Genomic DNA, 24,830 nt, shown 5'->3' with positions numbered 1-24,830 from the left:
TTTGTGACTAAAGAGGTCAGTGCGACAGGCCTGTAGTCATTAAGACAAGTAAATCTAATGCACACAGATAAATTAGGGCTCGAAATTAACGGTTGCCCGGGTGCTAATAGCGTCCTAAAGTCCCGCCAGGCAACCTAAAAGCCGTGTTATTTTGCCCGGCTTGGCAAGCATCCGGGACACCTGCCGCTCAACTCTGAGCGGGCCCCCCTCTCTATCTCTCTCCGTCTCCGCCCGCCCATTCGTGTCCGGGCTGCCGGGATTCTGCCCTCCGGTCACTCCTCATCCGCCGGCACAGCCCGCCGCCTTGCACATGCGCACTACCATGGCCTGCACATCCTCCCCCTGCACATGCGCACAACCACGGCCAGCAAATCATCGGCCGCCGCCTCACCGCGACAGCTGAAAACTATCGCAGAATCACTCCCTGGAGCTGGAGTAACTCCCTGGAGTAACTCTTGCTTCTTGGTTTCCTGGTCCTCCAAAAATATTCCAAATGTAATTTAAACTGCAGATGATGGAGCGTCCACCACCAAACACTGAACAATAAAAGCCTATTGCACTTTATCTGTTTATTTATATATGGTCTATGGTATATAGACACACTGAACTTTTATCTCCTGTTCTGTATTATGTTTACATATTCTGTTGTGCTGCAGCAAGCAAGAATTTCACTGTCATATCTGGGACACATGACAATAAAACTCTCTTGACTCTTGACTTGGACTTAAGCAAAAAAGGGTTCTTGGGGAAAAAATAGCTACCTTAAATCATCTGGTTGGGTAACTATGGTAGGGTGAAGACTATTCCATGCTTTAATTGTGCGGGGGAAACTCCATGGAGCAACCAGCATCTGCATAGAAGAAATTGGGTGAGGTTTTGGGTAGAGACCCTTCTTTAGACTCCCTCTAGTGTATTTAGTTTAATTTAAAAATACAGCGTGGAAACGGGCCCTTCGGCCCACTGTCCACGCCGACCCGTACACTAGTTATATCCTACACATTAGCGATGCAAGTCAAGAGTGTTTTATTCCCTCACGTCCCAGATAGAACAATAAATTCCTTACTTACAGCAGCACAACAGAATATGTAAACATAGTACCCTATATATATATATAGAGAGAGAAGAAAACATCAGTGTGTATATACACACACATATCCACTCAATATATATATAGATATATATATATAGATATATATATATATATAGATTTAGATAGATATTTATTTATATATAGAGAGAGAAACACTGGAAGTGAAAAGAGGCACGACGAATCATGCCCGGCAAAAAAAACTAATTAACACATCCGGTGTTCCTGATGTAGACTCTGTATATTGGCGAGAGTCAATTGGCACTTGGCGACCGCTTTGCCCAACAATTGTGCTCGATCTGCCAGAGCCTACTGGATCTCCCAGTTGCTATAAACTTTAATTCCCAATCCTGTACTGACCTTTCTGTCCTGGGCCTTCTTCATTGCCAGAGTGAGGCCACATGAAAACTGGAAGAACAGCACCCCCCAATTTCACTTGGGTAGCCTAAAACTAAATGATATGAGCATTAAACTCTCCAATTTTAGGTAACGTATTCAAACACCTCCCTTCCCCGTCCCCTTTCTTCCACCGGCCTCTTCCCTCCCCTGCACTTACTTTTCTGTGCCCACTCCCTGTCCCTAAACCCTGGCTGATCTGGCACCAGTTTCCCTCTCTCTTCCCCCCCCCCCCCCCCCCCACCCTCATTAAAAATCTGTTAACTAGCTTCACATTTCATAACAATGTATCCCTCTTGGGCTCGCACCCGTTTCTCTAGTCTTTGACCAACAATCTGCCTATCAGGGAACCTCCTCGCATGAGACCCTCTGTTGCCTGCCTCTTTTCTCTTCCAGTATTTTACCCACTTTTCCTCCTACAATCAGTCTGAAGAAACGTCCCGACCCGAAAAGTCACCTATCCGTTTTCTCCAGAGATGCTGCCTGACCTGCTGAGTTACTCCATCATTTTGTGTCTATCCTTGTGCTCTCTACTGTACACCTGTAAAAGTATTGATGGAGTATTTGTTGACCTACTGAATCTTCCCAAACTTTTTAGGATGTAAAGGCATTCATGAGCTTTCATTCTGATTGCCTCAATGTGCTGGGTCTAGGACAGATATTCAGAGATATGCATCTTGAAGCTTTTTTTAAAAATAGTTTTACAATATCATGTCCCAATTGTACATCCAGTAAATGTGTTTTGTCTTCTTTTATATAGGAATTCAATGAAACATCACCCAGATGTCCCACAAATCCTTATGCAGCAACAAAAGCAGCAGCTGAATGTATAGTTTTGTCCTATTGGGAACATTTCAGGGTACGTTTTATATGTTGTCAGAATATACTCTTATGGATTTCTGCTATGCTTACAAATATTTTTGACTCGTACTTTAAATTCATCATGAACCTTATTTTTGACTGATTTTTGTTTTCTGATTTCTGGCTGACAGACTTTGAATAAGTAATTTCACATGCTGCACATGTTGTGCCATATCTTGCTTGCATAATGACTTTGCATGGAATCTCCACCTTCTATCTTTCCATACCTGTACCTACTAGGTTGAGATTTAGGGGGTTAGTCATGCTGGCCCAAAGCACTTTGAATTTCAACGGTATAGGGCCTGTCCCACTGTCCCAACCTAATTCGCGAGTTTAGAAGAGTTTGCCCTCGATTCATACTCGCAGCATGGTCGACACGAGGTCCTAGGAAATCCTAGGAGGTATTTGTAACTCTCCTTCATTGTCGAGTGTAGTCCCCACGTACTCGAGGCCTCAGCCAGGTTGCGGCGTTTTTTTCAGCATGCTGAAAGCATGCCCCCTCTCTTCCCTTCTATCCCCCTCACCCCCTCCGTGCTCTCCAAAGGACTTACCATAACTGTGCCAGCCATCTTTTACCTTCCTGTTCATCGCGGGTGTGAATTTCACACAGCGCTCCCCCGCTTTCCCTGGCCCCCGCCTTAGCGATGTGTTTGTGTGTGCGTGTAGACGGTTGATCCAGCTCGCGGTTTTATCGCTGACGGTCGATTCGGCTCGTGATTTATCAGGCGAGTGCTCTCGAGCTTGAAGGTCGAAGATAGTCGCTGAAAAGTCGCGTTAGTAGGACAGGCCCATATCTATTTAGTGACAGGACTTCTGGCAATCAACAAAAGAGCTATATTTAGCAGTTTTGACAGCCAGCAAAGCACTACCCCACCCCAGCTTTGTTAGCAGTAGAAGCTGTGGAAACATTTCATGATTTTCTAAATATCGCTGAATTAAAACAAGATAATTTAAATATTAAAAAACGATTATATTTAGAACAAATTAATGCAAAGTTATCTAATGCATTCAAACAAGTAGAAATAATTAAATACATTAAACTGAACAAGATTTTTTTAACTGAACGAAAGCACACCTTTGCCTTCTAATCTGCGGCCACACAATTACCATTGCATTCTTGGCATGATCTCCGCATTGTGTAAGTGCTGGGGAATCTCAAGACGACTGTGCTCTTCAAGTCCAGTACTTTCACCTTTGACAGTTTGTGCCTGGAAGTCTTCAGCTTGCTTCCAATTAAATGAGTAAACAAAGCCGGTTCTGTTCAGCATCATCTGGACCCTGGCAATAGTATTAGTATAGGTTCACCTCTGGTTATGGCTGTGTTCCATTCCTGAGAATTGTTCATAACCTGAAGAGTTCACGTCAGAAACACAGCTGTGAACTGAGTTTCAAAGGCGAAAGATGCCTGGAGCTCTGCAACAACTGCAAATCCCAGATGCTCGCTCATTTATACAGACTGTACATAAGTTAGGTGTTTGCTAGGGAGGACCTGTATTGTTATAATGGTAACAATTGTAACTTTTAGAGGATTATCAATTCAGCTCCTATTTAAGACATTTGAGCTTAATTAAAGTTTCCATTTCCATTCATTTCTATCTGGAGATCAACATTTTGGATGAGATTGTAAGCAAAAGCATTGATTGCCTTGAAGATGGATGAAAAAGTCTTCGAAAAATAGAAAATGACAATTAACACAAGTTTGTTAACGGCATATACTCTGGGTTTTAAATGAGTTCAGAATGGGTAAAGGATAATATTATGCACATAGATTTTCAAGAGGTTTGAAAAAGTGCAATCACTGCTTCTCTTCTGGTCAATTGTGCCATCAAAATGCACATCCTTTTTCTGTTACTCTAACCGCCATCTCTATTCCAATCATTGTTCTCCCCTTCCTTCACCACCAATCACTACCAGCCTTTTTCATTAATAGCTATTCACCTGTCCTTTGCTACTGTTACTACTCAGCCTTCCCAGTCACTCTTATCCACCTTATGATTATTATCATTGTTAATGCGACAGTCTCTGGCATCTTATTTATTGCTGGATATATGTGTTGGCCCCCAACTAGAGGATTATCAATTTATATGTTTTGAATTGTTCTTTGCTTCCCTTGCATATTTAGGCCTTGGCATCCAGAGTAACTTTTATATTTGCGAAATTTTCTTCTTATACAAGGACTGTATAAATATATGAAATTCTTGTTAAGGAAATGCACGATCACAATTACTTTCTATTATTTCATTTATAGTTTCCTGTTATTGTGACCAGAAGTAGTAATGTTTATGGACCACATCAGTATCCAGAAAAAGTAAGTTATTTAACTTGGCAAAGTCTGCAATGCATTGTACTTCTTGGAATAGCTAAACAATTTAAACAACGCTGAAGATAATTGATGAGAAACTCTTGACGTTGTTGAAATTATAAATACAATGCAGCCCACTACTGGCAGTTGTAGAGTGTTACAGCACAGACACAGCCCCTTCGCCCTAACTCTTCCATGCTGACCCAGATGTCCCATCTAAGCTAGTCCTATTTGCCTGCGTTTAACCCATTCCCTTTAAACCTCTCATATTGTATTGTATTGTATTGTATTGTATTTTAATGACCACACAGCCAGGCTGGTGGAATTTTGGGTTGTCAGCAGCGATACAATAATAAAGAACACACAACCACAATAAAAAAATGTAACACAAACATCCACCACAGCATTCATCACTGTGGTGGAAGGCACAAACATTTGGCCAGTCCTCCTCCATTTCCCCCCCCCCGTGGACAGGACCAGAGTCCAGAGTCAGTCCAGGATCGGCTCTTCCTCACCGGAGACCGCGGCTTTAAGTTGTTGTAGGCCGCAGGCCGGCGGTCGAGATTTAAAGTCTCTGCCGCAGCCAGAAGCACCGTAGACTGCAGCGGCCGGCGGTCGAAGCTCCCCTCCAGGGGTGTTGGTAAGTCCATGCTGGCCCCGCGGTAGAAGTTGGCCGCGGGCCGGCAGTGATGGTTTCTTCTTCCCCCGGGTCCCCCACGAGGCGCCGCACCAGCTGGAGCTCTGCAGACCGCGACTTCAGGCTGCGACTTCAAGCTGCCGGCTTCCCTGGGCCAGCGAAACGGAGCGCTCCCCTCCAGCGAGCCCCAGCGAGGGCTCACCCGCTCCACGCCGAGAGTTCACGCTGCGCCCGCCGCTGAAGCCCTGGGCGCATCTCCGGGAAAGGCCGCGCAGATCCTTGATGATAGGCCACGGGGGAGGTGACCTGGAAAAAAGTCGCCTCTCCATGGAGGAGGCGACCGAAGCGGCTTCCCCCTTACCCCCCCCCCCCCCACCCCCCATACAAAACACACAAAGAAACACAAAATACATACTTTAAAACATACTAAAAAATAAGAAAAAGTTGGAAAAAACCTGACGCACTGCTGACATGGCTGCTGCCAGAGCAGCGCCCCCTACAAGATATCCATGGATTTGTTCAAATGTATTGTAGTTCTGACTGGTTTGATCAGCCCGGTAAGTGGATCAAGGAACAGCAATTGGAGTTTAGTACAGGTAGGTGAGAGATGATGCATTTTGGGAAGACAAACCAGGTTAGGACTTTCACAATGAATGGCAGGGCCCTGGGGAGTGTTATGGAACAGAAGGTCCAAAGAATACAAATTCACTGAAAGTGGTGTTGCAGATAGACATGTTGGTGTAAAAGGCTTTTGGTACGCTAACTTTCATCAGCACGGGCATGCAGTATAGAATTTGGAACGTTATGTTACAGTTGTAAAAAAATTGGCTGCTCATGTAGTATTGTGCTGAGTTTAGGTCACAATCGTGTGAGGGATGACTTTATAAAGGTGTATAAAATCATAAGGGGCATAGTTAGGATGAATGCACATAGTCTTTTTCCCAGGGTAGGGAAATCAAGAACTAGAGGGTTTAGGTTTAAGGTGAGGGGGGAAAGATTTAATTGGAACCTGAGGGGCAACTTCTTCTGACAGAAGGTGGTGTGGAAAGAGTTGCCAGAGAAACTGGTCAAGGCAGGTACATTTAAAAATCATTTGTATAGGTACACAGGGAGGATATGGGTCAAACATAGGCAAATGGTACTAAGTTAGATGAGCATCTTGGTCAGCATTGGGCCAAATGGCCTGTTTCTGTGCTGTATGACTCTCAGTGGGAGATGCCTAGAACCCACAGAGGAGGAGGTTTGCAACCAGATACGATAATGACGTCTAAGTAGGATTTTGACATACATGAATAGGCAGAAAATGGAAGGATTATGACCATGTGCAAATAGTTGGGATTAATTCAAAGCGACATCAAAGCTGGCACAAAATTTGTGGGTCAAAGGGCCTGTTCCTATGCTGCACTGTTTTATGTTTTCTGTATCAATAGACAATAGGGGCAGGAGTAGGCCATTCGGCCCTTCGAGCCAGCACCGCATTCAATGTGATCATGGCTGATCATCCCCAATCAGTATCCCGTTCCTACCTTCTCCCCATATCCCCTGACTCCGCTATCTTTAAGAGCCCTATCTAGCATTCTCTTGAGAGTATCCACAGAACTGGCCCCCACCACCCTCTGAGGCAGAGAATTCCACAGACTTACAACGCTCTGTGTGAAAAAGTGTTTCCTCATCTCCGTTTACCCCTTATTCTTAATCTGTGGCCCCTGGTTCTGGACTCTCCCAACATCGGGAACATGTTTCCTGCCTCTTGCATGTCCAATCCTTTAATAATCTTATATGTTTCAATAGATATCCTCTCATCCTTCTAAACTCATGAGTATACAAGCCCAGCCGCTCCATTCTCTCAGTATATGACAGTCCCGCCATCCTGGTGAACCTACGCTGGGCTCCCTCAATAGCAAGAATGTCCTTCCTCAAATTAGGGGACCAAAACTGCCCACAATACTCCAGGTATAGTCTCACTAGGGCCCCTATACAACTGCAGAAGGACCTCTTTGCTCCTATACTCAACTCCTCTTGTTATGAAGGCCAACATGCCATTCGCTTCACTGCCTGCTGTACGTGCATAATTACTTTCATAGACTGATGACCAAGGACCCCCAGATCCCGTTGTACTTCCCCTTTTCCCAACTTGACACCATTTAGATAATAATCTGGCTTCCTGTTTTTGCTACCAAAGTGGATAACCTCACATTTATCCACATTAAACTGCATCTGCCATGAATCTGTCTACTCACCCAACCTGTCCAAGTCACCCTGCATTCTCATAGCATCCTCACAATTCACACTGCCACCCAGCTTTATGTCATCTGCAAATTTAGTAATGTTACTTTGAATCCCTTCATCCAAATCATTAATGTATATTGTAAATGGCTGCTGTCCCATCACCGAGCCTTGTGGTACCCCACTGGTCACTGCCTGCCATTCCGAAGGGACCCGTTAATCCCTACTCTTTGTTTCCTGTCTTATATGTTAATAATTCTCAAATCTATCTCCAATGTTGTATTATTAGTAAATTATTCCATTCTTCTTTATGACACCAATGTCAGGCTAACTGGTCTATAATTCCCTGTTTTCTCTCTCCCGCTCATCTTTGCTACGTTGTACTTGTATTCTCTAATTTTTATACTTTCCCTGACGTTCCTTGTCAGCCACGGTTGCCCCTTACTCCCCTTGGAATCTTTCTTCCTCGTTGGAATGAACCGATCCTGCACCTTCTATATTATTCCCAGAAATACCTGCCATTGTTACCCAACTATCATCCCTGCTTGGGTATCTTTCCAGTCAACTTTGGCCAGCTCCTCCCTCATGGCTCCATAGTCCCCTTTATTCAATTGTAACACTGACACCTCCAATTTACCCTTCTCCCTCTCCAATTGTAGATTAAACCTGACCGTATTATGGTCACTACCTCCTAATGGCTCCTTAACCTCGTTCCTTTATCAAATCCGGTTCATTGCATAACACTAAATCCAGAATTGCCTTCTCCCTGGTAGGCTCCAATACAAGCTGCTCTAAGGCATCTTGGAGGCACTCCACAAACTCCCTTTCTTGGGGTCCAGTACCAACTTGATTTTCCCAGTCTACCTGCATGTTGAAATCTTCCATAACAACCGTAGCATTAACTTTACTACATGCCAATTTTAACTCCTGATTCAACTTGCACCCTATCCAGGCTACTGTTTGGGGGGCTGTAGATAAGTCCCATTAGGGTCTTTTTACCCTTACAATTCCTTAGTTCTCTCCATACTGACGCCACGTCTCCTATTTCAATGTCACCCCTTGCAAGGGACTGAATTTCATTCCTCACCAACAAAGCTACCCCACCCCTCTGCCCACCTGTCTGTCTTTTCGATAGGAGGTATACCGTTGAATATTCAGTTCCCAGACCTGGTCCTCTTGCAGCCATGTCTCTGTAATTCCCACAACATCATACTTGCCAATTTCTAACTGAGTCTCAAGCTCGTCCACTTTATTTCTTATACTTCGCGCATTCATATACAGCAATTTGACCTCTGTATTCAATTCACCCCACGCACCGCTCGCAATTGGCCCTGACCTTCCTCTCTTATCCCTTCTCGAACTTTCCTTCCATTAATTCGGGAGTCTTTTATAACTTTTCCTGAACTCACTTCCCCTTCAACTCCTTCTTTGTACTCAAAATTTGTCAATCCCTCCCCCCCATTATTTAGTTTAAACCCACACGTGTGGGCCTAGCAAACCGGCCTGCCAGAATGTCGGTCCCCCTCCAGTTAAGGTGTAACCTTAATCATAGATGTGTAGGAGGGCTTTAAAAATGTGTAATCTTGTATTTGCAATAGATGAACAGTTTGGATGTGATCTGTTTCTTTAATTTTCTTTAGGTTATTCCAAAATTCATTGCTTTATTACAACGTAACCAAAAGTGGTAAGTTGGTTTGAGATTCGTTATTGTGTGAAAGTAAATGTTCATTGGTTTGAGCTTAAAAAAAAGACACCGATTGCTGGAGTAACTCTGTGCGTCAGGTAGCACCTCTAGAGAACATGGATAGGTGACATTTCAGGTCTGGACCCTTCTTCAGAAACATCACCTATTCATGTTCTCCAGGGGATGCTGCCTAACCCTCAGTTACTCCAGCACTTTAGGGTCTTTGTTTGTAAACCAGCACCCGTGGTTCCTTGTGTATACATGGGTTGTGGCTGTTCATCTTGTTTTGATATATATATTTCATATTTTGTGCTCACTGAAAAGAGCAGATGGGCTTTGATTTATAATTGACAATATACAGAATTATTGGTTGGATAATGTGCTCTGGTATGATATTTGAACCCACAATTTTCTGTAAATTTAGGCAGAAATTCTGACATTGTCTCAAATTTGATAGTCATAGAATCATACAGCTTTGGAACAGGCCCTTTGGCTGAAATTGCCTACACCGACCAACATATCCCATCTTTACGTCCCACTTGCTTACATTTGGCACATATCCTTCCAAACCATATTGCTTCTTAAATGATGCTGATGGTTGTTTGCTGTACCATCCAATTAAGTCAGCTGATGATGAAGATGATCTCCAAAAGGATCTCAATACTATGTTTTGAGTGGTTACAACAATGGGGCATGCAGTTCAACCCTTCCAAATGTGAAACCATGCGTGTCACCAGAAAGAGGAATCCAGGCTAAACATCTTACAATATACTTGGTGCCACCCTTGAAGAATCCAAACAAACCAAGCATCTTGGCATCAAATTGCAGAATGATCTGCATTGGAATGGTCAGACTCATCATGCAACGGTGAAAGCAACAGGTGTCCTAAACTTTCTGAGACGTAACTTTCATCATCACCAACCCTCGTCCAGTCCTGAAACAGTTAGTTTTTACAATTGTGTTGCACCATATGATTCCAAGAAGATGGCAAATGGAGACCAACTCGTTATGAATTGGTCTGATTTATCCATTAGGAGGAATCGCATTTCCTCTAGATGTGCGGTGTCCAACATATTTGCAATCCACATTTTAAGCGTTGGTATTGATGTATTTTTCCAAAATTTAAGTGTTAATTTTTTTGCTATTATTAAACCATAGTTAAAAAATAAATTTTGAGATGAGTTCAATTTATTCCCATCTTCCATTACTCCAAATATAATCATTTCAGTATTAGGTTCCATTCTTATCTAGAATAATTTTGTAAATATTTTGAAAATATCACTCCAAAATCTATAAAGTTTTATGCAGGAAACTAAGGAGTGTGTTATAATTGCGTTTTGGGATAGACATTTAATAGGGGATATATTTGGATAAAATTTGTTCAATCTTGTTTTTGAATAATATAATCTATGTAAAATTTTAAATTGAATTAGATTATGTCTTACATTAATCGAACATTTGTGAATATATATCAGATACTTTTCCCATGTAACCTTCGTAATTTTTATCATTAGTTCCCATTCCCACTCTTCTCTAAGTACCTCTGTCGATGGTAGGTCTATATTTAGAATACTATTATATAAATATGATATTAAATTTTGTGTCAGCTTCAATATTCATTGCTTCTTCCAATAATTCAGGAGTTATTTTTTGATATCCTTGTATATATTTTTTCATGAAATCGCAAATCTGAAGATATTTAAAATATCGGTTGTTTTTTAGTTTAAATTTTAATTGTAATTGTTGGAATGATAGTAGGTTTCCCATTTCGTACATATCCCCGATCCTTCTAATTCCGAGACATTCCCATTGGTTATATGTTTTATCAATAAGAGATGGTTTAAATAAAGGGTTATTCGCTATTGGAATTAACAATGATAAATTTCTTAGTTTTAAAGATAATTTTATTTGTTTCCAAATTCTTATTGTACCATATATAATTGGGTTCTTCTTATATATTGTGTTATTCAGTTTTTTTTCGGGGAGAAGAGGATGGTTCCTATATTACAAGGATGACAATCCTCTTTCTCCATTTTTATCCATTATGTCTGTTGGGTAATAATAATGCATTTTATTTGCTGGCGCCTTTCTGGACACCCAAGGACACCTTACAGGACATAAAATCACAATACATTTATTAATATTAAAATCAAGTTGATTAAAAACAAAAAACAAAAAAAAACAACAACAAAAAAAAAAAACTATCCAGCCAATAAATTATATTCTTAATATGCACTGCCCAGTAATAATACATAAAATTCGGAAATGAAAGTCCTCCGACCTCTTTTGGTTTACATAAGTGTTTTTTTGTAATTCTATGTGATCTATAGTCCTAAATAAAATTAGTAATATTAGAGTCTAATTTTAAAAAATATATATTTTGGTATATATACCAGTATAGACTGAAATAGGTATAGTAATTGTGGTATGAAGATCATTTTTATTGCATTTATTCTACCTAATAATGATAAAGGAAGTGTTTTCCAAAATTTAATCAGCGACGATATTTTTAAGTTGAAATTGGGCCTCAATGTGAGTGAACCACACTTGAGGCTGCTCCGCCCAGAAAACGGGCAGTTTTGGGCTCACGGCATTTTGCTGGGGCGGCTGGGCGTCGGGGTTAGTGGCGGCTTGCATGATCGAAGTCCAAATAAATGATCGGACTGACGCGTCACCGCTTTGGCGAGTTGAGTCGATTGAGTAAAGTAAGATTCTTTATTTTAAACGATAATAAAGCGATTTACACAACAGCGTTTAGAACAGCTAAAAATACGAAGCTCCTTCTAACAGGGTGGAGCTTCAATGAATGCTTTACAAAAACCTGCGAAAGCACTCCCACGATTACGCGACCGCACCAGCCAATAGCGAGGGTTCGTGATGCCCCAAGCTACCACCAGATGCCGCTACAAGAGCATCATATTCTGTTGAGTATTTTGCTGTTGATTGGTTGAAAGATGCAGCATGGAAACAGGCCCTTCAGCCCATTGACTCCACTCCAACTATTGATCATCCATTCTCACTAGTTCTATGTTATCCCACTTTCACATCTACTCACCACACACTTGGGGCAATTTACAGAAGCCAATAAACCTACAAACCCACATATCTTTTGGATGTAGTAGGATCTGGAGGAAGCCCAGGCAGCCATAGAGCCATACAACATGGATACAGGCTCTTTGGACCGACTCGCCCATCCCAACCATGATGCCCCACCTAAGTTAGTCTCGTTTATACGCATTTGGTCCATATAACTCCTAACATTTCCTGTCCATGTACTTGTCCAAGTGTCTTTTAAATGTTGTTATTGTACCTGTCTCAATTACTTCCTCAGGCGGCGCATTCTATATTCCCACCGCCCTCTGAGTAAAAGAGTTGCCCCTCAGTTTGTTATTAAATCTTTCCCCCTCACCTTAAACCTATGTCCTCTGTTTTTTGATTCTCCTACCCTGTGTCAAAGAGTCACAGGGAGCATGTGCAAACTCTTCAAAGATAGCACACATGGTCAGGATCGAACCTGGGTCTCTGGTGATGTGAGGCAGCAGCACCGCCAAATGCACTGCTGTGCTGCCATAATCCTGGGTTAAAAGGCTTGAGTTATAAAGAGTGATTGGACAGGCTGGGTCAATTTTCCCTAAAGCAAAAGAGACCGTGGGGTAACATTATAGAAGTATGTAAAATTATGAGAGATGTAGATAGCTAGAATCTGATTCCTGATTTTGTGTCTGAATAGAGATTGTGAACCAAAACACGCCTGTCCATTACCTCCCCAGATGCAGCCTGATGCACTGATTTCCTGCAGCACTTTGTTCTTTGCTCAGGATTCCAGCATCTGCAGTTTCCTGAGTGGCCTGAAACTGTTTCCCATGGTACAGGTGTTTTAAGAACTAGAAGGCGCAGGTTTCAGTTGAAGGGGGAGAATGAAAGTGGATCCGTGGAGTGTATCTTTCATACAAAGAGCAGTTAGTATCTGGAACAGTCTGCCAGAGGAAATGGTGGAGGCAAGGACAGTAACAACACTTGAGGTATTGGATAGGTACTTGAATGAACAAGAGACAGAGAGATCTGAATTTAATGCCATGTTGGTTGGTATAGACTGGTCCAAAGGGCCTGTTTCTACAAACTCTGTTACCCTTCATATCAAAGATGCTACTTATGAAACCAGCTGAGGAAAATTTGCCAGGAATATGTTTCTTTAAACTTTATATAGGATTCATTTTGAGGATGTGATCTTTGTACATAATCAGTAAATATTAACATTTTGAGGTAAATTCATATTAATTTCATTTTTGGAAATCAATATTCATTTCTTTTCAACTTTCAGCTGTATTCATGGAACAGGAATTCAAGCACGCCATTTTCTCTATGCCACAGATGCTGCTGAGGCGTTCCTCACAATCCTTGAAAAGGGTGAACCTGGTGAGGTGTACAATATGGGCACAAATTTTGAGTTGTCAATTTTTCAACTTGCCAAAGAGTTAGTTCACCTGGTAAGTTACATTGAGATAGATTGCTGAATTTCCCAAATGATATTCTTCATTATTGATCTTGTTTGTTTGCCTCTGAGTGCTCTGGGTGTTCAGTTGTTGAGTTCAGAATGTCAGAGATTGGAGGGTAATGAGTCCTAGTGGGAAAGTGACAAGATACAGGGTCAAAGATGACCTTATCAAATGAAGGAGCGTGCTCAAAGTTCTTATGCTTAAATATCTGACAAGTTGCAATGATTGTGGCATGACTCTGTTCCAAACATTCTGTGAGGAGGTGTACTGTGCTGGTGTCAACTTTCCCTGGTCCATCCTTAGCGGATGATTGGAACCATTCTGACCTATTGAAGTCACCCAGGAGGATCAATGTCTCCCAATAATATCATTCTGGGGTTGAGGAAGGTACATGGAAGAGTGTTCTTGGAAAATGAGAATTTGGTACTAAAGTATTAGCAGGACATTGTCTACACAATTGTTGCCAACCCCCCAGATGTTTGTAGCAATTTATGTGCATAGTGTCTAAAAAATAGCTCTTCTGGCAAAGATACAATAGACATCCTGTGCCAAATGTGATTGAGAACAAGGTTTTCTCCATTTTCTCAAACTGCCTTCAGCCTTTGCTGCATACTGTTATTCTCCTCCGACACAAATGCACTCCATCATCTAGTCAGACGAGGTGATAGTCTCCTGATTACATTCCCTCTCTCCAAACACTGTCAGCAGGGCTTCTATTCCTGCTCCCACCCCAGGTCACTGATGATTATATAATGGATTCCTCCATGGGCTCCCCTCTTTCTTACCTGTAAACAAAACTCGGATTCCCAACTTGCATTCAGCCATCAATGTTTGCCTGCTCTCCTACATTAGTTTTTGCTTAGTACGCCTCAATCTTAAAGCACAAACATTAATGTGCAAATTATCCCTAGAGCCTGTTCCTTCATACAATAAGTCATAGATAGACGCAAAAAGCTGGAATAACTCAGCGGCTCAGACAGCATCCCTGGAGAAAAGGAATAGGTGACGTTTTGGGTCTCAACCAAAGCCATTTCATCTCGGTAGTAAATCTAGTTTGAATGTTCATTTGTAGTCACGTTTCATATGGTTTCAGTCTTTTTGTATTCTTGAACTAATGACCTGCACATAATACTTCAAATAAGTCTAACCATAATCTTATACAGCTGCCTCCTGACTCTTATACACAATAGCCTTCCTGATGAAAATAAGAATGCCATATGCCTTCTTTACCATCCTGTCCATGTGATGCCACCTTCAAGGACCAATGAACTTGTACCCCAATATTTCCTCTGAAAGGCGTTGCTGTTTACTGTATACCTAACATTTGATCTTCCAAGCTGCAACACCTCACACTTGTTCATTTGCAATTGTATTTCTGCATCCATATCCACAATTGATCTGTTGGTTGGGATTGGATACCTGTTGTTTCATATGACAATCTTTTTCACAATGCACTACTCTCCCAATTTTTGTTTTCATCTGCAAACTTAGTAATCAACACATTTACATTTTTGTCCAATATACATCAACAGGGGACCTACCATTAAACTCTGCGGCACACGGCTGATACACATCACCAGTCTGACAAAGACCGCTCCAACAGTCTTCTATCTCCACCTGACCACTACCATCTGTCTTCTTTGGCCCAACCAATTTTGAATCCAATCTACCAAGTCACCATGGATTACAGGCATCAGAATCTGGTTCAGCCTACCATGAAGCACATTGCCGAATGCCTTACATGTTGTCTCCATTTAGCCAACATCCATTGCCCTAACTTCACCTGTCATCTTCACCTGTCATCTTTATAAAACATGACCATCCTGCACAATGTCATGCTAATTATCCCTAGTAAGTGTGCATTTTCAAATGCCAATAACTCATATTCCTAAAAATCCTCATCAGTAGCTTCCCTCCCAATGAAGTAATGTTCACCGTCCCATTATTTGTTAAATTATCCCTATTGGCCGTTTTAAACAAAGGAGAACAACACTGGCTATTCTCCAGTCGTCTGGGACTCGCCAATGGCTAGAGACGTTGTAAAGAACACCATGAAGTCCCCAGCTCTCCTCATTTGCCTCTCTCAATAACCTGGGATAGATCCCATTATTATTTCTTGTGATAGGGCTCTTAATGATAGCAGAGTCAGGGGATGTGGGGAGAAGGCAGGAATGGGGTACTGTTTGGGGATGATCAGCCATGATCACATTGAATGGCGGTGCTGGCTCGAAGGGCTGAATGACCTACTCCTGCACCTATTGATATCATTCCATCAAGTTGGCAGATGAACCAGGTAGACTGCTCTTCCCTTGACTGGCAATTCCTTGTTTTCGTAATGACGAGCATGTTTTGTTATGCAATTCTTGTCAAAACGCAACCAAATGATTGTTCTGAATTGTCAAATTATTAACTAGACAATTCAGACCACAAATTCTATTGAACTTGCAAGAAAAATATAGTCTTATGTTTTCTGTTTATTCTTTCTCTGGTTTAAACATTGTTTAAATTTTCAGATTAAAGAAATTGCTTCAGAATCTGAACTTGAACTTTGGATTGATCATGTCAGTGACAGGTTGGTGCTAATGCTTGAAATCAATAATCTTTATCAATAATTGAGCATTTATTTTTTTCAATTCCCTAAAAAAATTCAGCAAATTCTTGTGGAAAATATTCAGGGTAATTCTTATTCCATTGCTGTCATAATTACATCAAAGAACATAAAACAATCTGATAAATCGATGTCCATGAAAAAAGAGAAGAGTTAGGTAATTTCAGAGTTATGACTCCCAGAGTCCTATACCACTACAGCTTTCCTAGTAGTTGGCTGGGTTTGCAAATCACTAATTGCTTTTATTAGACAATAGCTTCTTTATCACAATGCGAGAATGGGAATCAATTATTCTATAGTTTTTCAGTATGAATTTAATATTTCCTGTGCTGCTGTTCCTAATCCCATTTTTTCTTTTCCTTGTATCCCTTTCATTCAACCATTTTTCCAGCATTTGAAATGTTGATACAACAATAATTGAAATAGAGAAGAAACTACTCATTATTGTCTGGCAAGTTATCAACCTGATAGGGCATTTCTCTCTTCATATTTGCTGCCTGAGTCCCAAACGCAATAAGCAGCAACTCCACCTTGCTAGATGCCTTCTAGGGATTGAGCATGATTGACTCATTTGGCCTTCCATATCGTGGAAATGTAAGGGCTTGTGGGTGGAGCCTAGATAGAATAAATCAAAAGGACCTACTTCAGTGGTCAAAAACCAGGAAGCCAGGCTTTATATTAATTAGCAGAAAAATTGGAAAAGGGGTGAACATTTTTTTATTCATGCATGAATTCTGCCTGATTTTTCCCCTTTTAATGATAGATCACCAACCTTTTCAGTCTCTCAGAGAACTTACAATTTTATTTCTTCTGGTGTATTTTTTTGACATTTGGTAAAAGAGGGACCAGTATTATCTGGGGTCACAGCAGCCACTAATCCTGACTGGCATTGAACCCACAGCATGTTTTTTTTTTTCAGATTCCTCGGTGCCAATTCATCAGGCTGGATTGGGTGTGGGGGAGGGTTGGGGGTATAGAATTGACACCAAGGAAATCAGTCCTGGTTTTTTTCAATGGTGGGGCAGGCTGGATGGTTTTGTGGCCTTCTCCTTTTCCTATTTCTTTGGATTTTATTATCTTATGTAGTTGCAATTACACATGCATAAACTAATTTATGTGAGAATTGTGAGAAAAGATTCCTAGAAAAAAATGCACATGATAATATTTTGAATAATTCATATTTGAAACATTCAAGTTATCTTCCTTCATTGCAGTAATCTGTTTTAATTTAGAAATGTGATTAACAATGTTTTGTGCACTAATTATATGCTTCTCCTTGCATTTTATTAATATTTATTTTGTCCTCTAGACCTTCTAATGACCTGCGATATCCAATGAATTCAAAAAAGCTGCATAGACTTGGATGGAAACCCAAAGTATCTTGGGAAGAGGGAATTAGAAAGACAAGTATGATTAAAACATTTTTTACAGGTCCAAGTTTTCTAAATCAAAAATCGAGCAATTAGTACATAACATTTGGTATTTAATTTCACTTATATTGGCATGAGCCATGGCTGAGGTATTTGAGGTATTTTTCTATTATTGGAAAGGGGTAGGGGTGACCTGTACAAAAGGGACGGGTTACACCTTAACTGGAGGGGGACCAATAGTCTGACAGGCAGGTTTGCTAATGCTACACAGGTGGGTTTAAACTAAATAGCTGGGGGGGGGAGGAATTGACAAATTGGGAGTATAAGGATCGACTTAAAGGGGGAGAATAAACAATAGATGCAGGAGTAGGCTATTCGGCCCTTCGAGCCAGCACAGCCATTCAATGTGATCATGGCTGATCATCCCTAATCAGTACCCCGTTCCTGCCTTCTCCCCATATCCTCTGACTCTGCTATTTTTAAGAGCCCTATCTAGCTCTCTCTTGAATGCATCCAGAGAACCTGCCTCCACCACCCAATCAGGCAGAGAATTCCACAGACTCACCACTCTCTGTGAGAAAAAATGTTTCCTCGTCTCCATTCTAAATGGCTTACCCCTTATTCTTAAACTGTGACCCCTGGTTCTGGACTCCCCCAACATCGGGAACATGTTTCTTGCCTCTAGTGTGTCCAAGCCCTTAACACTCATAGATATAGATATAGATATGCCATTTATTGTCACTATACATGTACAGTGAAACTGAAAGCTGCTCGTACTCAGTGCATAAATACAATTTAGCACAAAAAACAAGAAACAGAAAAAAAACAAAAAACAGAAGGGAGATGGGGGGGGGGGACATATATACATATATCATATATACATATATACAGATGGAAGTCCGTGTTGGGTGGTGTAGTCAGTGCATGTGTGAATTTGAATTTATGGTAGATATAATTCTCGGAAAGCAACTGTTCCTGAGTCTGTTTGTCCTGGATTTGATGCACCTATAGCGCCTTCCAGAGGGCAGCAGGTCGAACAGTCCAAACGCAGGATGGGAGCTGTCTTTGATGATCTTCTTTGCCCTGCTAAGGCAGCGGGAGGTGTAGATGTCCATCAGGGAGGGGAGAGGGCAGCCAATGATCCTCTGCGCTGTCCTGGTTACCCTCTGAAGCCTCTCCCTGTCTGCCATGGTGCAGCTGCCATACCATGCTGTAATGCAGTATGTCAGCAGGCTCTCGATGGACGAGCGGTAGAAGGTCAGCAGCAGGTTAGAGTCCAGGTTGTGCTTCCTGAGGACCCTCAGGAAGTGCAGCCGCTGCTGAGCCTTCTTGATGACCGCTGTCGTGTTGTCCGTCCAGGAGATGTCAGCAGCGATATGGACACCGAGAAACCGGAAGGTGTTGACCCTCTCCACACACTCGCCGTTGATGTGTAGGGGGGCTAAGTCGGTGCTGTGCCTCCTGAAGTCGACAATGAGCTCTTTTGTTTTCCTGGTGTTCAGAGCCAGATTGTTTTCTGAGCACCAGGTTGTCAATTTCAGGACTTCCTCTCTGTAGGCTGCCTCGTCTCCCTTCGAAATAAGTCCGACCACAGTAGTGTCGTCAGCAAATTTGACGATGCGGTTGTTGTTGTGGGCCGGACTACAGTCGTAGGTGTAGAGACAGTATAAGAGGGGGCTTAGCACACAGCCCTGTGGGGAACCGGTACTCAACCTGCGAGTGGAGGAGAGGTGGGGGCCGAGTCTCACAGTCTGGGGCCGGTTGGTGAGGAAATCCTTTATCCAGGCACATGTGACAGTGGGGAGGCCGAGAGTGACCAGTTTACCTATAAGAATGTCCGGAATGATTGTATTAAAGGCTGAACTAAAATCCACAAAGAGCATCCGGACGTAGCTCTGCCCCTGCTCCAGATGGCTCAGCACAGAGTGGAGAGCTACGGTGATGGCGTCTTCTGTGGATCTGTTTTGGCGATAGGCGAATTGGTGGGGGTCGAGGTCTGGTGGTAGATAGTCCTTGATGTGCTGGAGGACCAACCTCTCGAAGCACTTCGTGATTACCGGAGTGAGGGCCACAGGACGGTAGTCATTAAGGCTGGTGATGGTAGACTTCTTCGGCACAGGGACGATTGTGGCTGATTTTAGGCAGGACGGAATAACTGCCTGGGCCAGGGAGAGGTTGAAAATTCTGGTGAAGATGGCAGTGAGCTGGTGGGCGCACGCTTTGAGCACCTTACCAGGTACTCCATCTGGGCCGGTAGCCTTCTTGGGGTTCACTGCCAGGAGCACCCGTCTGACATCGTGCTCCGTTACAGTGAGTGGAGTAGTACAGGAGCTAGGTGGGGGTCGAAACAGGGCTGTAGCAGGTGAGTGCTGCTGTTGTGATGTTTCAAAGCGGGAGAAGAAGCAATTTAGCTTTTCTGCCAGCGGCGCACTCAGGTCTTCTGACTTTGTGGCACAGCCTCTGTAGTTGGTAATGTCTTGTATGCCCCGCCATACCTCCCGTGTATTATTGCTGGACAAGTGGGACTCTATGCTCCTCTTATGGTCCGCCTTGGCTTTTTTAATACCACTTTTCAGATCGGCTCGAGCAGCCCTGTACAGAGCTCTGTCACCTGACCTGAAGGCAGCATCGCGGGCTCTGAGGAGTGTGCGGACCTGGCTGGACATCCAGGGTTTCTGGTTTGGGAAAACCCGTATGTTTTTGTCTACAGTCACATTTCCGATGCAGAACTTGATATAGTCCAGCACCGATTCTGTGAGAGTTTCCAGATCCTGGTGTTCGAATATGTCCCAGTTTGTCTGTGTAAAGCAGTCCTGTAGATTGGAGAGTGCATTTTCAGGCCAGGTTGTAACAGATCTTATGGTGGGCCTGGCACTGCGTCTGAGGGGGGTGTAGGCTGGAGAGAGCAGGAGAGATGATCTGACTGGCCGAGTTGGGGGAGGGGGATGGCTCTATACGCGTGCTTGATATTGGTGTAGACATGATCCAGCGTGTTCACCCCTCTAGTAGAACACTTGACATGTTGGTAGAATTTCGGCAGTACAGTCTTCAAGTTGGCCTTATTAAAGTCCCCTGCGATTATGTGAACACCTTCGGGGTGATCCCGCTGCTGTTCGTTAATGGTGTTCAGCAGGAGAGAGAGCGCCTTGTTTACATTGGCATCAGGTGGAATATACACAGCCGTGACAATCACGACTGTTAGTTCTCTCGGTAGAAAAAAAGGCCGGCATCTTACAGACATGTACTCGAGGTCAGGGGAACAATGTTTGTCTATGATTGTCCCGTTGTTGCACCAATTCTCATGCACGTATATACAGAGACCCCCTCCCCTGCTCTTACCGGAGTCTATAGTCCTGTCCCCGCGGAGCAGAAAGCGACCTGCTAGCTGCATGCTAGCATCAGGTATCCCCGGGTGAAGCCAGGTTTCGGTGATGATCATAACACAGCAGTCGCGGACATATCGATTTCCGGCGAGTTGTACTTCCAGGTCATCCATTTTGTGAACCAGGGATCTGGCGTTGGAGAGATACAGGCTCGGTAGAGGTGGCTTGTGTGGTCGATTCCTTAGCCTTAGCAAAGCCCCGGACCTGCGGCCTCGCTTCTGCTTAATATGCTTCAATGAGATTCCTCTCATCCTCCCAAACTCCAGAGTGTACAAGCCCAACTGCTCCATTCTCTGAGCATATGACAGTCTTGCCATCCCGGGGATTAACCTTGTAAACCTACGCTGCACTCCCTCAATAGCAAGAATGTCCTTCCTCAAATTAGGGGAATAAAACTGCACACAATACTCCAGGTGTGGACACACTAGGACTCTGGACAACTGCAGAAGGACCCCTTTGCTCCTATATTCGAGTCCTCGTGTTATAAAGGCCAACATGCCATTCGGTTTCTTCACTGCCTGCTCTAACTGCATGCTTACTTTCATAGAATGATGTACAATTGCCCCTAGATCCCGTTGTACTTCCACTTTTCCCAACTTGATGCCATTTAGATAGTAATCTGCCTTCCTGTTTTTGCTACCAAAGTGGAGAACCTCACATTTATCCGCATTAAACTTAATCTGCCATGCATCTGCCCACTCCCCCAACCTGTCCAAGTCACCCTGCATTCTCATAGCATCCACCTCACAGTTCACACTGCCACCCAGCTTTGTTTCATCTGCATATTTGCTAATGTTACTTTGAATCCCTTCATCCAAATCATTGATGTATATTATAAATAGCTGCGGTCCCAGCACCGAGCCTTACTGTACCCCACTGCCTGCCATTCTGAAAGGGACCCATTAATCCCTACTCTTTGTTTCCTGTCTGCCAACCACTTCTCTATCCATGTCAGCACTCTACCCCCAATAACATGTGCCCTAATTGTGCCCACTAATTTCCTATTTGTAACCTTATCAAATGTTTTCCAAAAGTCCAGGTACACTACATCCACTGGCTCTCCCTTGTCCATTTTCCTAGTTACATCTTCAAAAAAATTCCAGAAGATTAGTCAAGCATGATTTCCCATTCGCAAATCCATGCTGACTCGGACCGATCCTGTTACTGTTATCCAAATGTTCGGCTATCCCATCTTTTATAATTGACTCCAGCATCTTCCCCACCACCGATGTCAGGCTAACTGGTCTATAATTCCCTGTTTTCTCGCTCCCGCCTTTCCTAATAGGTGGGATAACATTAGCTACCCTCTAATCCACAGGAACTGATCCTGAGTCTATAGAACATTGGAAAATTATCACTAATGCATCCACGATTTCTAGAGACACTTCCTTAAGTACCCTGGGATGCAGACCATCAGGACCCGGGGATTTATCAGCCTTCATTCCCATCAGTCTATCCAACACCATTTCCTGCCTAATGTGGATTTCCTTCAGTTCCTCTGTCACCCCAGATCCTCTGGCCACTACTATATCAGGAAGATTGCTTGTGTCCTCCTTAGTGAAGACAGATCAAAAGCGCCTGTTCAACTCATCTGCCATTTCCTGTTCCCCATAATAAATTCACCTTTTTTGGTCTTCAAGGGTCCAACTTTGGTCTTAACTAATTTTTTTCTCTTCACATACCAAAAGAAGCTTTTACTATCCTGCTTTATATTCTTGGCTAGCTTATCTTCGTACCTCATCTTTTCTCCCCGCATTGCCTTTTTACGTTAGATGACAGGTTGGATGAGTGGGCAGATGCATGGCAGATGCAAGATAATGTGGATAAATGTCCACTTTGGTGGCAAGAACAGCAAGGCAGATTATTATCTGAATGGAGTCAGGTTAGGAAAATGGGAAGTACAAAGAGACCCTGGTGTCCTTGTACATCAGTCAGTGAAAGTAAGTATGAAGGTACAGCAGGCAGTGAAGAAAGCTACTGGCATGTCGGCCTTCATAACAAGATGAGTTGAGTATAGGAGCAAGTAGGTCCTTCTGCAGTTGTACAGGGCCCTGGTGAGACCACACCTGGAGATTGTGTGCAGTTTTGGTCTCCTAATTTGAGGAAGAACATTTTTGCTATTGAGGGGGCGCAGCGTAGGTTCACGAGGTTAATTCCCAGGATGGCGGGACTGTCATAATAATAATAATAATAATAATAATAACTTTATTTGTTAAGCACCTTAAAAACAACCAAAGCTGACCAAAGTGCTGTACAGAAAAAAGAAAACAAGCAAGACATCATAAAACAGGCAGAACAACAGAACATACAACTAACACGAGGCGCATAAATTACATACAAAAATCCAAACAATAAATTAAAAAAAAAACATAAAACACAAGTACGAACAACGCAGCAAAACCAAGCAAATAAAGTTAATAAACAATTCAACACCTCACTGGTCTACAAAGGCCATGGAGAATAGATATGTCTTCAGGAGTGATTTAAAAACAGCTAGAGAAGGGGCCTGTTTAACGTGCAGAGGCAATTCATTCCACAATCTCGGAGCCGACACAGCAAAGGCACGGTCCCCTCTGAGCTTCCGCTTAGTCTTTGGCTCAATCAGGAGCAGCTGATCATCTGACCTGAGAGAGCGGGAGGGCGAATAAGGGTGAAGAAGCTCAGATAGGTAGGACGGGGCAAGACCACTTAGGGATTTAAAAGTAAATAAAAGAATTTTAAAACGAATCCTATACTGAATAGGCAGCCAGTGGAGAGAGGCCAAAAGGTGAGAAACATGATCATGCTTTCGTGTGCCAGTCAAGAGACGAACAGCTGCATTCTGTACCATCTGGAGACGGGCGATGGAGGACCGACTAACCCCCAGATACAGTGCATTGCAGTAATCCAGCCGGGTGGTAACAAAGGCGTGGATTACCGTCTCAAAGTGCTGCCTTGACAAAATCGGCTTTATTTTTGCCAGCTGCCTCAGATGGAAAAAACCAGATTTAACAACAGCCCTTACCTGACAGTCAAATCTAAGCTCAGTGTCCACTTTAATCCCCAGGTTGAAAGAATGGAGCGACTGGGCTTGTATTCACTGGAGTTGAAAAGGATGAGAGGAGATATTATAGAAACATAAAGTTATTAAGGGATTGGACACACCAGACATAGAAACATAGAAAATAGGTGCAGGAGTAGACCATTCGGACCTTCAAGCCTGCACCACCATTCAATATGATCATGGCTGATCATCCAACTCAGTATCCTGTACCTGCCTTCTATCCATACCCCCTGATCCCCTTAGCCAGAAGGGCCACATCTAACTCCCTCTTCAATATAGCCAATGAACTGGCCTCAACACTAGATGTAGAAAACACGTTCCCGATGATGGGGGAGTCCAGAACCAGGGGCCACAGTTCAATCATAAGGGGTAGGCCATTTAGAACTGAGATCAGGAAAAACTTTTTCACACAGAGAGTTGTGAATTTGTGGAATTCTCTGCCTCAGAAGGCAGTGGGGGCCAATTCACTGGATGCATTCAAAAGAGAGTTAGAGCTCTTAGGGCTAGCGGAATCAAGGGATATGGGGAGAAGGCAGGACGGGGTATTGGTTGTGGATGATCAGCCATGATCACATTGAATAGCGGTGCTGGCTCCAACGGTCGAATAGCCTACTCCTGCACCTGTTGTCTATGTATCTATGTTTGATTGATGCGTAAAAGGAAGCAAACCTGCCATGCACCTTTTTGTTCCCTTGTTAAAAAAAATAAAGATTATTCTTGACCGTAAAACATTCCAA

At 42.9% G+C, this 24,830-nt stretch overlaps 1 protein-coding gene across 2 annotated transcripts in view; it reads left to right on the top strand.

Annotated features, from left to right (window-relative positions):
- Positions 1 to 24,830, top strand: part of LOC129698005 (dTDP-D-glucose 4,6-dehydratase-like) — a 55,595-nt gene that overhangs the window by 23,885 nt on the left and 6,880 nt on the right. Inside the window, exons 6-12 of one of the 2 annotated variants that reach the window (XM_055636816.1) lie at positions 2,244 to 2,342; positions 4,593 to 4,652; positions 9,150 to 9,193; positions 11,165 to 11,248; positions 13,515 to 13,680; positions 16,203 to 16,261; positions 17,607 to 17,704. In XM_055636816.1, coding sequence (XP_055492791.1) covers positions 2,244 to 2,342; positions 4,593 to 4,652; positions 9,150 to 9,193; positions 11,165 to 11,248; positions 13,515 to 13,680; positions 16,203 to 16,261; positions 17,607 to 17,704 — 610 coding nt within the window. The remainder of the gene's footprint in view (positions 1 to 2,243; positions 2,343 to 4,592; positions 4,653 to 9,149; positions 9,194 to 11,164; positions 11,249 to 13,514; positions 13,681 to 16,202; positions 16,262 to 17,606; positions 17,705 to 24,830) is intronic. The other variant, XM_055636817.1, reaches the window with a different exon arrangement.

Source organism: Leucoraja erinacea, chromosome 6 (assembly GCF_028641065.1).
Source record: "Leucoraja erinacea ecotype New England chromosome 6, Leri_hhj_1, whole genome shotgun sequence".
Taxonomy (NCBI): domain Eukaryota; kingdom Metazoa; phylum Chordata; class Chondrichthyes; order Rajiformes; family Rajidae; genus Leucoraja; species Leucoraja erinaceus.
This window is presented reverse-complemented; position numbering and strand designations above follow the sequence as displayed.